General features: G+C 38.9%; 1 protein-coding gene across 1 annotated transcript in view; it reads left to right on the top strand.

Moving 5' to 3' along the window:
• Positions 1 to 12,819, top strand: part of TNNI3K (TNNI3 interacting kinase) — a 283,730-nt gene that overhangs the window by 232,696 nt on the left and 38,215 nt on the right. The window contains exon 23 of the mRNA XM_037042376.1: positions 1,175 to 1,344. Within this exon, the coding sequence (XP_036898271.1) occupies positions 1,175 to 1,344 (170 nt within the window). The remainder of the gene's footprint in view (positions 1 to 1,174; positions 1,345 to 12,819) is intronic.

Here is a 12,819-nt window from a genome sequence, read left to right as displayed (position 1 = left end):
TCACTGCTCTTGCTGACGTAAAAACGATGCACAGAAGAGATTCAATCATTGAAGAGTCTAAAGGTTCATTTCGACACTGACATTACATTATTCTCGGAGCTTTACTTAGAAATGTCTTGGCTACTATGGAGAGCCTAGAATTTACATATATTATTCTTTGAAAACCAAAGGCGACTGTCTACATGTCTTATGAAGTCATAATGTCAAAAGCGCTAATGCTCTCAGTCAGGTTAGGTAGAATGTATAAACAGAAAGGTTGTCAAAAACTCAAGAAAACTACTCTTCTATTTTTAATTCTCCTTTCTCAATTTTTTCTCATACTTTTCTATTTTCTAGCTGTGGTTAACTATTTGTAACTATTTTTCTAGCTATAGTTAACCATTTGTAACTATTTTTTAGAAGTCTTTCACAGCAACTCTATTTAGACCTCATGCTTGCCAGACATTAAAGTATTCTTCATTTTATAAAAAAATGAATGTGTTGCATTTGTACATGAATAAATGAAATACACACATGGAAAAGTGTGTAAATCCATTTTATATAAAGGGAATAATTTCACATAAAATGAATAATTTTAACCTACAAGTTAAAGAAACTGCCATGAATCAGCATCATACTGAAAAATGTAGAAAATCTTTTAACCATTAAATAAAAACCTTCTAAATATTTGTTTCATGAATCTGTTTACTGAAGAATGAGCATAAATTTAATGGACCAGCTCTCAACATAGAACTAGATCAAAAAAGTAAATTAAGCAGCCAGATGTTGCCATCAGAGGCCAAAAGAAAAAGCAGCAGCAAGCTGAGAGGAATAGACATTAAAATATGAGAAATCCGGCCCTGGCTGGTATAGCTCAGTGGATTGATCGCGGGCCTGCGAACCAGAGGATCTTGGTTTGATTCCCATTCAGGGCACATGCCTGGGTTGCAGTCCAGTTCTCTGCAGGCCAACTCCTAGCAGGGGATGCACAAAAGGCAACCATACATTGATGTTTCTCTCCCTCTCTCCTTCCCCTCTAAAGATAAATAAATAAATAAAATCTTAAAAAAAGAATTTATTTTAAAAAAATATGAGAAATCCTAGGATAGAAAGTTTAAATAAAGTCATATTCCAGTCTAAGATTTTGAGCCCCCTGGATTCTTTAAATGATGTAGAATGCCTCTATTTTCCTTAGCTGATGTCTCCTGCATCGAGTAACAGCAGCGGGTCTCTCTCACCTTCCTCTTCTTCCGACTGCCTGGTGAGCAGAGGAGGACCTGGCCGGAGCCATGTGGCAGTTTTGAGGAGTCGTTTTGAATTGGAATATGCTCTAAATGCAAGGTCTTATGCTGCCTGGTCCCAAAGGTAAGGGCAATAAGCTAAGCAACAGTCTCACAGGCAGATTCCAGAGTCTCATCAAGACAGTCACCCAATTTGATTAAGTGCCAATGGGCCATTTACCAGCCTTGTGGCAAGCCCTGAAATAGGAGTGTTGGAGCCCATTTTTAAAATAATATTATGACCCAAATTAGACATTTTATTACCTATTAGTTTAGGTTCTCTAAGTTTCTAGTAACAGAAACTAACTGTAGCTTAAGCAAGAATCGTCTAGCTATAGCCACAAAGGAAAACTATTGAAAGTATTCTAAGGTTATCTTACAGAATCAAAGGACGAATTCCTGTATGCAGAAACTAAGAAACAGTTTTGCAGATCTGAGTACCCAAAGGTCAGCATTCTGGAATTACTATATGACCCAGCAATTCTACTGCTAGGTATATACCTCAAAGAATTGAAAACAGGTACTCAAACAATACTTGTATTAAAAATGTATAGCAGCACTAGTCACAGTAGCCGAAACGACGGAAACAACACAAACATCCTTCACCAGATAAATACATAAACAAAATGGGGTATCCACATAATAGGGTATTATTCAGCTATATAAAGGAATGGTGTGTTAGTACATGCTACAACATGGGTGAACTCTAATAACATGCTAAATAAAAGGTGTCACATATTGTATGACCATATTTACATGAATATCCAGAAAAGGTGTTTTAGTAGGTTTGGGCTGATACAACAAAATACTGTGATGCAGAAACTTGGCTTGTGGGGTCCTCAACATTGTGGATGAGAAACGACAAATTCACATGGACTACCAAGTCCTGTGGAGGAAAAGGTATGGCACGACTTCTCTCTCAAGAGGAGAAAAGCCTTGGCCCTCGCCTTGACAAACTTTTATTGCTTTTCTGGGCACATTACATGGTGGTACTCATTTACCATGCAGAGGTTCACTTTAGGTGGTTACCATTTACAGAAAGCAAAGGAGCCAGTGTCACTAATCAGACCACAGAAGAGGGGTATTTGCAAATGCAAACGGAAACGTGGTTGAACTGGTTACACTCACCCTTGGAAGGTTTAGCATGGATTTTAGGAAGTTACAGTAAGCACTTTCTGCCTCAATTCAGGGTGAGGGAGTTTTAGCAAAAGGAAGTCTCATAGAGGTCTAGGTACAATGCAGGCCTGATTCTCCACAGAAGAACCCATCAGTGGGTGTGGGTGTTGTGTATCTCCGAGTGGGAGCTTGGCCCACACCAAGCAGAATGGTCTCCTATAATACTGAATACTAGATGACTTAAAGGATAAAAACATATCTCCTCACTGTGGAGTTTGGCACCATCATGATCGACAGCATGGCTGAGCTCTGGTGGGACTTACAGATGGTCCCCTGCTCACATGGCAGAAAGAGCACTGGCCTCTTTTCATCTTTTATAAGGTCACCGGTTCTATCAGATCAGGACTTTACTCTTCTGATTTCATTTAACCTTAGTCATTTCCCTAAAGGTACTATGTCCAGTGGAATCACACATGGTGTTGAGATTCAGCATATGAATTTCATGGGAGAGGGACACAACTTGGTCCATAGCAACAGACAAATCCATAAAAACAAGTCAGATTGGTGGTCACAAGGGGCTAAGGAGAAGGGAGGGATTAGGAGTAACTGCTTAGTAAGTACGGGCTTTTATTTGGGGGTGATGACAGTATTTTGAAATTAGACAGAAGTGGTGGGTGCAAAACAGTGTAAATGTACTGAATACCACTGAATTGTTCACTTTAAAATGAGGGATTTTGTTATGTGCTTCACTTAAATGAAAAAAATGCCAAAAATTTTTGAACAAATGGGCAAGTCAAAAAAGAGAAAATATAGTTCAGCATTCTCCTGCAGCGAGCTCTGACGTTTACACACCTGTTTGCCACAGACAGCTCTTGGCCTCTCTGTTTAATTGCAGTTTCAAAAAGACATATATTAGTCATCTACTACCATAATACCTCTATGTAAAACCCATGCCAAAACTCAAGGATATCTGAGCATAATGACTTATTTCTTTCTCATGTGCCTGTGGGTGGTTTTAGGTGGGCTTGCATGTGAGCTAAAGGTTGTATCCAGGTCTGCCTTGTGTTCCTCTCCTCCTCTTTTGACTAAAACACATACCTGAGGCATGTTCTTCTCATGGGCAAACACGAGAAACCCAAGAGGACAAGCCCAACCTCACATGCACATTTACACCGTTGTTCAGTGTGCATCCTATGACATTCCATTGGCAAGTCTCATCCCTGAGTCCGACATCAGCACAGAGAGAAAATTCCTTATACTCAACCTCTAGTGGGAAGAACTACAAAGTCACATGGCAAAGGGCATAGATACACAAAGTATAAATGCAGTCTGCCACAAGAGAGAATGTGATTGGCTTTTGTTTTTTGTTTGTTTGTTTGTTTGTTTTGGGGATCAAATGGCTTCCTCTGGTCTGAGCAAAGGTGGTTGATGTGGAGGTAGGGTCATATTTCATGAATATAAACTTGGCAGCCAGAGACTCCTGTTCTGGATGGGGAGCAAAAAAGGCAATCACTGCGAGGCCAATAGAGACCCTAGAAAGTGTGCGTGACAACCCATGAAAAATCAGAAAAGACTGGTCGAAAAATCTCTGTCCTTCCACATGCACTGTAGTGTATTTATCCATGAGCCATTGTTACCCATGTGCACTCACGTACGCCATCATCAGAGTAAAACCCTTTATCTTTAATGTGGATAAAGATTATCTGGAGTTAGCAAGGATCTGACACCATCTAGAAACTGCTAATGTTGCCTTCTTAGCCATAGTTATTATATTCCTGGTCTAACAGAAGATTTGCAGCTACAGTTTTGAAAAGACAAGAATCTGAATCATGAAGCCTTTAATCTAGGAATGTCATAAAATTAAGTACCAGCAAATGTGATTGATAGCCAGGCAAACTGGACACAATTCTTTATTGGATTCCTGTCTCTCACATAATTTCATAAGGGGCTCACAAGCCAAGATTAGATTAGCTTCGGTCACAATAATGTCTTCTAGTTCCATCTGATCTTCTTACTTTTTGCTTGTGGCTTTAAAATTAATTCTCTGAACAGTCAGGTTTTGCTATTTTCAAAGCACCGTCACCTGTCTGCTTGAGGCAAAGGTTAAGAGGATGAGCTGTGGAGTCAGACAGATCTCAGGTTCAGTCTTGGCCTTGCCATTTACCAGCTCATTGACCTTGGGCAAGTTACCTATCAGCTCTTAGGATTGTTATTGGGAGAGGCAGTATTGTCACAGGAGTCAGTGATTGATTGAAAGATGCCAACGGACCACATCAAAGAATAGGAGCATCTATAGTGTAGGTAAATCACACAACTTACAATACATAGACAGCAATACAGCGTGGGGGCACAGTGGCTCTCTCAGTTAGGTGAGTCGGGGGTGGAGGGAACATAGCTTCTCCGGCCTTCAGGAACCCAGAGATATACTGCTCCTCACAAAACTGCTTGAAAGGGGTGGGGAAAACCCATTAGGTTTTTTGAGACGCAGTGTTTGTTAGCCTCATAAGGTATTTTATATCCTTCTGTTTCTTCATGACTGTTATGAAACTCTAATGTTAAAGTGTTTATCTACTTGATTTACATTTCCCTTAACAGCCTAATACACCCAGTGTTTGCTGTAAGGATGAATTGAAGGTCAGTTCACTAGTTGTACCATCCTTCTAGCAAGCTCAGCAGTCTTTAGACTCTGGAAATTAATTCCAGAATAGGTAAAGCATTTACCTAAAGTGTAAGATTCACCAAGAAAGGAATATCTGTTTAATCCATGACTATCTTTCTAGTATCTAGCAGTGCAATCGGCATAAAGTCAATATGTAATAAATGTAAGTTTCACAAAGAACTGGATAAAATGGCTTCATACATTATAATTATTATTACTTTGTACCATAATCAGTGAACAAACTTTAATTATTTTCTCCATTTGTTCCATTTAAGTAGCTATCACTACTGAGCACCTACTGTATTCTGGACATTATTTTAAACACTTTGAATTGTCAACTAAGTAATCCTTAGGGAGTAAGTATTCCAGGTTTTTAATTTTATTTATTTATTTTTAGAGAGTGGAAGGGAGGGAGAAGGAGAGAAACAACGTGTGGTTGCCTCTCTTGTGCCCCCTATTGAGGGCTTGTTCTGCAACCCAGACATGTGCCGTGACTGGGAATCAGACCAGTGGCCCTTTGGTTCACAGGCCAGCACTCAATCCACTAAGCCACACTAGCCAGGGCTAAGCATGCCTATAGGTGGAGAAACTGAGGCTCAGGAAGGGTGAGCAACTCTCCAAAGTTTGTGGAGGCAGAGTGGGAATTCTCACCCAGGACTCTCCTATGCCTTCAGAATTTCTCTGACACAGGAGGTGGCACTTTTCAGAAGCTTGATCTATCTCACCAGTATTTATACATGTGTCTGCTGCACTTCTTCCAGTTTCTTCTGGAAGTGGGTCAGAGAAGCAGCTACTCCTCCCAAGCCTTTTTCAGCTTGTGTATGTGAAAGACAGAGCAACTGAGACCAGAGATCAATAGGTTCTTAAAGTCTAAGAGCCTGAGGATGCAGGAACTGATGGACTAACTCCAACAAGGCCATGACTTTACCACCTGGAAGACAGTAGCTCTCAGCTTTGTCTACACATTAGAATCCTCTGGGGAGCTTTTACAAGTACCAATGCCCAAGACCAATTAAACCAGAATCCACGGGGGTGACACCCAGGCACTGGGATCTTTTAAACTTCCCAAGTGATTCCAATACACATCCAAGTATGAGATGCATGCTAGAAAAGAATGCTACACTGTGAACCTGCCAGTCACTCTGTGGGAAGGGAATGCAACTGATAGAGTAAATAGAAAAAGAAAATGAGAACATAGGTGAGGCAGCAGCTGTGACCAAAGGAGAATATTGTGAAGGCTGATTACCTGTGTGGTTCCTCCCCAAAGCCCTTGCAATGTACCAGTAACCTCTGAGCTAAGAAGCATCCACACTATTTAGTAAAAGCACACAAGGTTTAATTTTTAGCCTGGCATCATGCTTTTAAAAAATGAGTACACAATTTGGCCTAGAGTTTTGGCTAATAAATGTTCCCAATTATGGGCCTCAGAGCCTTCAACAAATGTCTTTAAAATAGTACATTTCTACTTTCCAACTTTGATTATGAGGTTTACAGCTTATCATTTTGTAATGCTTGATTTGAAGGGGTTTGGGGGTTTGGGGGTTATCTATTGCTTGTATATTAGTTTTTAATAAGTATTTTATTTCATAAAGTAAATGTCAAAGTGGGACATTGTGTCAGATATTTCTTCCGCAAGTAATAGGCATTCACTAATTCCTACTGAAACCACAAACTGGGGAAATCTGAGATTGAGGAAGGCATGCTTTAAGTTCTGCTTCTTTAAAATATTTTGTGTCTCTGAATATATTTGGAAAACTAAGCATGTGCTACTTGCTCCTCCCACAAGGTCTGAAATCTCCCATCTTGTACATGGATTAAGTCCTGTAAATTTAGAAATGACAAAGTGATACACAACCTTTCAGATGTGAAAACCAATTAGCGTTTGTGTGGGGCTGGACTCTAAGAATAGATTGCTATGACCTAGTTAGCTGTCCAGGAGAAGAAAAACAGAGATGCAGAGATTGGAACTAATTTTTCACATTACAAAAGGGCCCATCAAAGGGATCCTTTAAATAGAAACTTTGCCCAGTGCACTTCAACTTACAAAAGTCGAATATGTTATAAAACTTTAATTTACACATAGTTTTTCTGGAATGCAACAAATGTGTAAGATAATAACACCATGAAACTGATGTTCCTAAAAGGAATTTAAAGAAAGAAGACAGTCATGAGAAGATCAGGTCCATTTGGGTTGAGGAGCAGGATGTTTATCAAGTAAAACCAGTAGCGTTGTATCCTTATCACTAAAGTCAGAAACTCCCCTTTTTAAGACCGCCTCCCCTGTGTGCTTTCATGGACAGAAACTTCCCTTGCGCTCCTTAAATGTTTTTTCTCTCAAATCCTCCTTCATCTCAAATTCATTTCCTTATGAGTTCACCACAATCAACAGTTTCAACACTGTGTTCATGGCACTTTAAACTTCTTCCACCTTGCTTCTCTCATTAGTTTTTTGTGGTTGTTGTTATTTTGCTCTGTTTTTTTTTATTCCTCACCCAAGGATATGTTTTCTTTCATTGATGAGAGAGGGGGGATTCACTTTGCGTAGCCTTCACTGTTTCCTCTATTTTGTAACCATACTCAACCATTTCTGTGAGCATCCTGATTACCAGTGTTTGGAACTCTCCATCTGGTAGGTTAGCTATCTCTATTACTTATTTCTGTTTTTGGAGCTTTGATCTCCTCTTTCATTTGGGCCATATTTCTTCATCTCGGTGCACCTGTTATGTTGTAAGGGGCAAAACTATAGGTATTCAGGGAGCAGGCAACCCTCTTCAATGTGTATGTGGAGAAAGGGTCAGAGAGGAAACAATGCTGGCTACCAGCTTGCTTTCAGTCACTTCCCCCACCACACTCTCAAGAAAATTTGGCCCTTCTGATGCCGATTCCCAGGTGGGTGAGTTTGTGTACATTCTAGGACCCTGTAGGTCTCTCCAGTGAACTTTCCTGTGAGGCTGGGAGTTTCTCCCACCACTGCAACCCCCACATGTTTTTACAACCAGAGGTTTGAGGCTTTCTTTTCCCTGCACTGGAACCCTGGGTTGAGCAGTCCGTCTCGCTCCCCAGTTGTTCTTCCCGGTTTATCCACAGACAAATGGGGGACTGCCAGCCACCTCCCTGCTCACCAAGTCCTCCAGCCACTGCCTCTGCCTTTCTTTGTGTCCTCTCTGCCTTGGCTGTCTACTTCTGTCTCTCCTCTAAGTCTAGGTGAATTTTCTTCTTTAACTCCTTGGTTGACAGACTTCCATACAGTTTGATTTTCTGGCAGTTCTAGGTTTTTTGTTTGTTTGTTTGTTTTGTTTTTAAATTTGTTGTTGTCCTTCTTTTGGTTGTGCGAGAAAGTAAAATGTATCTACCTATGCCTCCATGTTGGCCGGAAGTCCAATCTTGACTACAGATATTTTAAAACTATAGATCAATATAACAAGACCTAACATCTTTGTGATATTGAGTCTCTTTTTGAGTGAACATAGTACATTTTGGCACTTATTTGGGTGGTCTTTAATATCTTTTAGTTAGATTTTATAATCTCAGTGACACTTTTTGTGTTATTGATTGTTACATTCATTGTGATTGCTAAAATAATTTGAATTCATTGTTACTATATTATTTTATTATGTGTCATGCTTTTTCTCACCCTATCCTTTTTTGTTTGTATTCCTTTATATTATTTGAATATGCACTCTATTTTTTTATACTTTAGAAGGTATCCTGGAAAGTTTAACACATTATTTAACACATTCAACATTTAGCACATTTGTTTTATTCCCAAACAAAAGAGAGATCTTAAGAGCATTTTAGTTTCAAATCATTCCTTCCTGAATTACATGTTTCTGTACCTACTTTAATCATAATTTTTAATCCCACATTTTAGGTATTGTTTTCTTTTATACAGCTATTATTTATTTAGTTTTTCCCATATTTAGTATTCCATTGATAATTACATGCATACTTACATTTCACACCTTCCTTCTAGATCATTCTCATTTTCCTCAAATGTATCTGTAAATATTTCATTACCATAACTGTTGAAAATAAACATGTGAAAGATATTTTTGCTCCTTCCATTTTTTAATTATATTTTGTTGATTATGCTATTATAGTTGTCCCAATTTTTCCCCTTTGCACCCCTCCACCAAGTACCCCAAACTCCCCCAAGCAATTCCCCACACCGTTGTTCATGTCCATGGACCATGTGTATAAGTTCTTTGGCTACTCCATTTCCTATACTGTAGGAAATTCCCTATACTGTTTACATCCCCATGGCTATTCTGTAACTACCAATTTATACTTCTTAAACCCCTCAGCTCTTAATCCATTTCCCCAGATCCCCTTCCTATCTGGAACTATAAAAACACTCTCTGTATCCATGGCTCTGTCTCTGTTCTTCTTGTTCAGTTTGTTTTTTAAATTTAATTGTTAATAAATACATATTTACTGTCATTTTTAGTTCATAATTTTGATCTTCTTTTTCTTAAAGTCCTTTTAACATTTCATAAAATAATGATTTGGTGATGATGAACTTCTTTATTTTTTTCTTGTCTGAGAAGCTCTTTATCTTCCCTTAGATTCTAAATAATGGATTTACTGGGTAGAGCAATCTTGTCTGAAGGTCCCTACTTTTCATGACTTTGAGTACTTCTTGCCAGTCCCTTCTAGCCTGCATTCCTTTTGAGAAATCAGCTGAAAGTCTTATGAGAACTCCCTTGTAGGTAACTAACTGCTTTTCTCTGGCTGCTTTTAAAATTCTCTCTTTATCTTTAACCTTTGGTATTTTAATTATGATGTGTCTTGGAGTGGGCCTCTTTGCATCTATTTTCTTTTAACTATCTGTGCTCCCTGGACTTACATATCTATTTCCTTCACCAAATTAGGGAAGTTTTCTTCCTTTTTCATTTTAGGATTTTATTTTTAGATAGAGGGGAAAGGAGAAAGAAAGAGGCAGAGAAACATTAATGCACGGTAGCCTCTCACATATCCCCTACTGGGGACCTGGCCTGCAACCCAGGCATATGTCCTGACTGGGAATTGAACCAGCAACCCTGTGGTTCATAGGCCAGTGCTCAATCCACTGAGCCATACAAGTCAGGGATGGGAAGTTTTCTTTCATTACTTTTTTCAAATAGATTTCCAATTTCTTGCTCTATCTCTTCTCTTTATAGCACCCCATATGATGAAAATGTTGGAATGCTTGAAGTTATCCCAGAGACTACTTACACAATCCCCATTTTGGGGTGGATTCTTTTTTCTTCTTGTTCTGATTGTCTTTTTTTTTTTTTTTTTGCCTCTTCATGTTCTAAACCATTGATTTGATTCTTAGCTTCATCCACTCTACTGTTGTTTCCCCGTAAATGGTTCTTTATTTCAGTTAGTGTATCCTTCATTTCTGAGTAGATCTTTTTTATGCTGTTCAGGTCCTCACTAAGTTCCTTGGTCATCCTTATAATTGGTGTTTTGAACTCTGCATCTCTATTAGATTGCTCATCTCTATTTTGTTTAGTTCTTTTTCTTGAGTTTTCATCTGTTCTTTCATTTGGGCCATGTTTCTTTACTCTTTTGGGCAACATCCCTACATTTGTTTCTGTGTATTAGGTAAAGCTGCTTTGACTCTATGTCTTAGTAATGTGGCCTAATGTGTTAGGTGTCCTGTAGGGTCCAATGGCACAGTCTCCTCTATCACCCAAGCTGGGTACTCAAGGTGCACCTTTCATGTGACCTGAGCAGACCCTCCTATTATAGTTAAACCTTGGTTGCTGTTTGCAGATCAATGGGAGAGATTTACCCAGGCCAGTCAGCTGCAAGGATTGGCTGTCCACTGACAACCAATCACCAACCTCCACCCTCCGTGCAGAATCAGCTGTGCAAGGGTAGGGTAGTGGTGCTCTGACACAGTCTGTAGCTATCCACTGGGTTTTCGGGTTCATTTATTCCTTATTTGGTAACTTCACAAATTTTTGTCTTTTGCTGATTATCTAGTGCAGCTAACCCTCAAGACCACTTTAAAAACTCAACTTGGAGTCCTGTATAAAATACATGTAATAATGTTTTCTTCTAAAACTTACATATGTGTGGTCTTATGGCTGAGACTTCTCAGGGTAAATATTTTATTTCTTATTTATCTCACCTTATCTGGAGCCAAGCATGAAATAGGGCACTTATCTTCTGCATCTCCATGTTTAGAGTGGATTTATTTTTACCTAGTTTACCCTGGTGTTGTGCTTTGAGAATTCTAGCTTCATATGATGTTTCTTATCTGACCTCCCACTTTACTTGGGTCCATGTTGTATTTCCCCACTGTGGTCCAATAAAATCCAAGCTTTAGACCAACAAGAATCAGTATGAGAGCATCTCCATATCATTCATGTCCATCTGCTATTACAGTAGTTTTGGCAATCATTTCATTGGTATCTACACTAAATTGTTAAAAACAAAAGAGCATGAACTTCTCTCCTTTTTGATGCTGTATCTCCAGTACTTAGAATTGTGTTTGGCACATGGTAGGTGCTCCATATCTATATAAAAACAAATGATCATGATAGCTCCTCGCAACTATCATGCCATTTAATTTTCACAGCACTCCTGATAAGTAGTCCTGAAGTGCTTCCATTCCTCAGTTTAAAAAACAAACTCAAATAATTTAAGTAATTTATATGAAACTATAGAGTGGAAATTGGTAGTTAATAGCTGTTTCTGGTCCTGTCTGGTACTGTTTTCACTATACTATGCTATCTCTAGAGACTAAACTTGCCCAACGTGTTTGAACCATCTTTAAGAAGCAGGAGCTTCTAGCCTCCAGTTTTGGCTTGGAGGATAATCAACTCAGAGCTATCCAGAGTGCTGAACTACCTCACTCCGTAGCTGTGCCAGATCCGAGGGATCATAGTGCACTCTCAGTCTATGCAATGTTCCCTCCTCATTCTGACTACCTCTGTTACTCGCCACTTTACCTCAGCATATGCCTGCTCACCATAGATCTTTATTATCGTCTGCCTGCACTGAGGTAGACCTGGGCTGAACAAAACTCCACATGCGCTGCCTCATTCACCAGCGTGCCATGGACTAAGCCTGCCCTCTCTATCTTCTTGAGTCCTGTCTCTGAAAACCAGCCTCCCTGGCCATATCTCTAAAATGACAAAAAAAGTATAGTATATTAAAAAAGCAAACTCTTGGGAACCAGTTTTAAGGCTAATTAACTCTAGCATCATTTCTTAATGAAGTACATTGCAAAACTAAACTTTTTTTATTTCCTCAAAAATATATTTTCTACTACAGTAGTAAATTACATTCACTATATTTTTAAAAGAACATTTCTGCTAATGTTTTGAGGCAACAAATAGGTTACCTGGAGATGGAGGATTTGATGAGTTTTTTAATCCTGGAAATAAAGAAAAACACTTCACTTTCTAACTCATAAACGTAATGAAAGTCCAGACTCTTTTAGCTGATTCTACATAGAAATGATGTTAAGATTTACGAATTTAAGGGGATAATAAAAAGATAGCATCTGTGGCTTTCTAAACTGTTTCTTTACTTATTCAATATTGATTTAAAATATGACATTTATAGAATTTATAAAAGAGCTCAGTGAGCATCCAAGTACCTCATTAGTATTTAACTCTTATTTCAACAGTGTCTTCTGAGCCTGTAGAATGTTTTTCCTTACTGACTCACCTGACTTAAGTTATATCGGCCTTGCTCATAGTGTTTATGTAACGAGGAGAGCAAGACATTGCTTGTCTAATCCAGGGACAAGACAGCTCTTTTACTGGGGCAGTTATCAACCGAGAG

The sequence above is a fragment of the Sturnira hondurensis genome, unplaced genomic scaffold, assembly GCF_014824575.4.
Source record: "Sturnira hondurensis isolate 20B ecotype Veracruz unplaced genomic scaffold, ASM1482457v3 Scaffold0000648, whole genome shotgun sequence".
NCBI lineage: Eukaryota > Metazoa > Chordata > Mammalia > Chiroptera > Phyllostomidae > Sturnira > Sturnira hondurensis.
The sequence above is the reverse complement of the archived record's forward strand: the minus strand, read 5'-3'. Positions and strand labels throughout refer to the sequence as shown.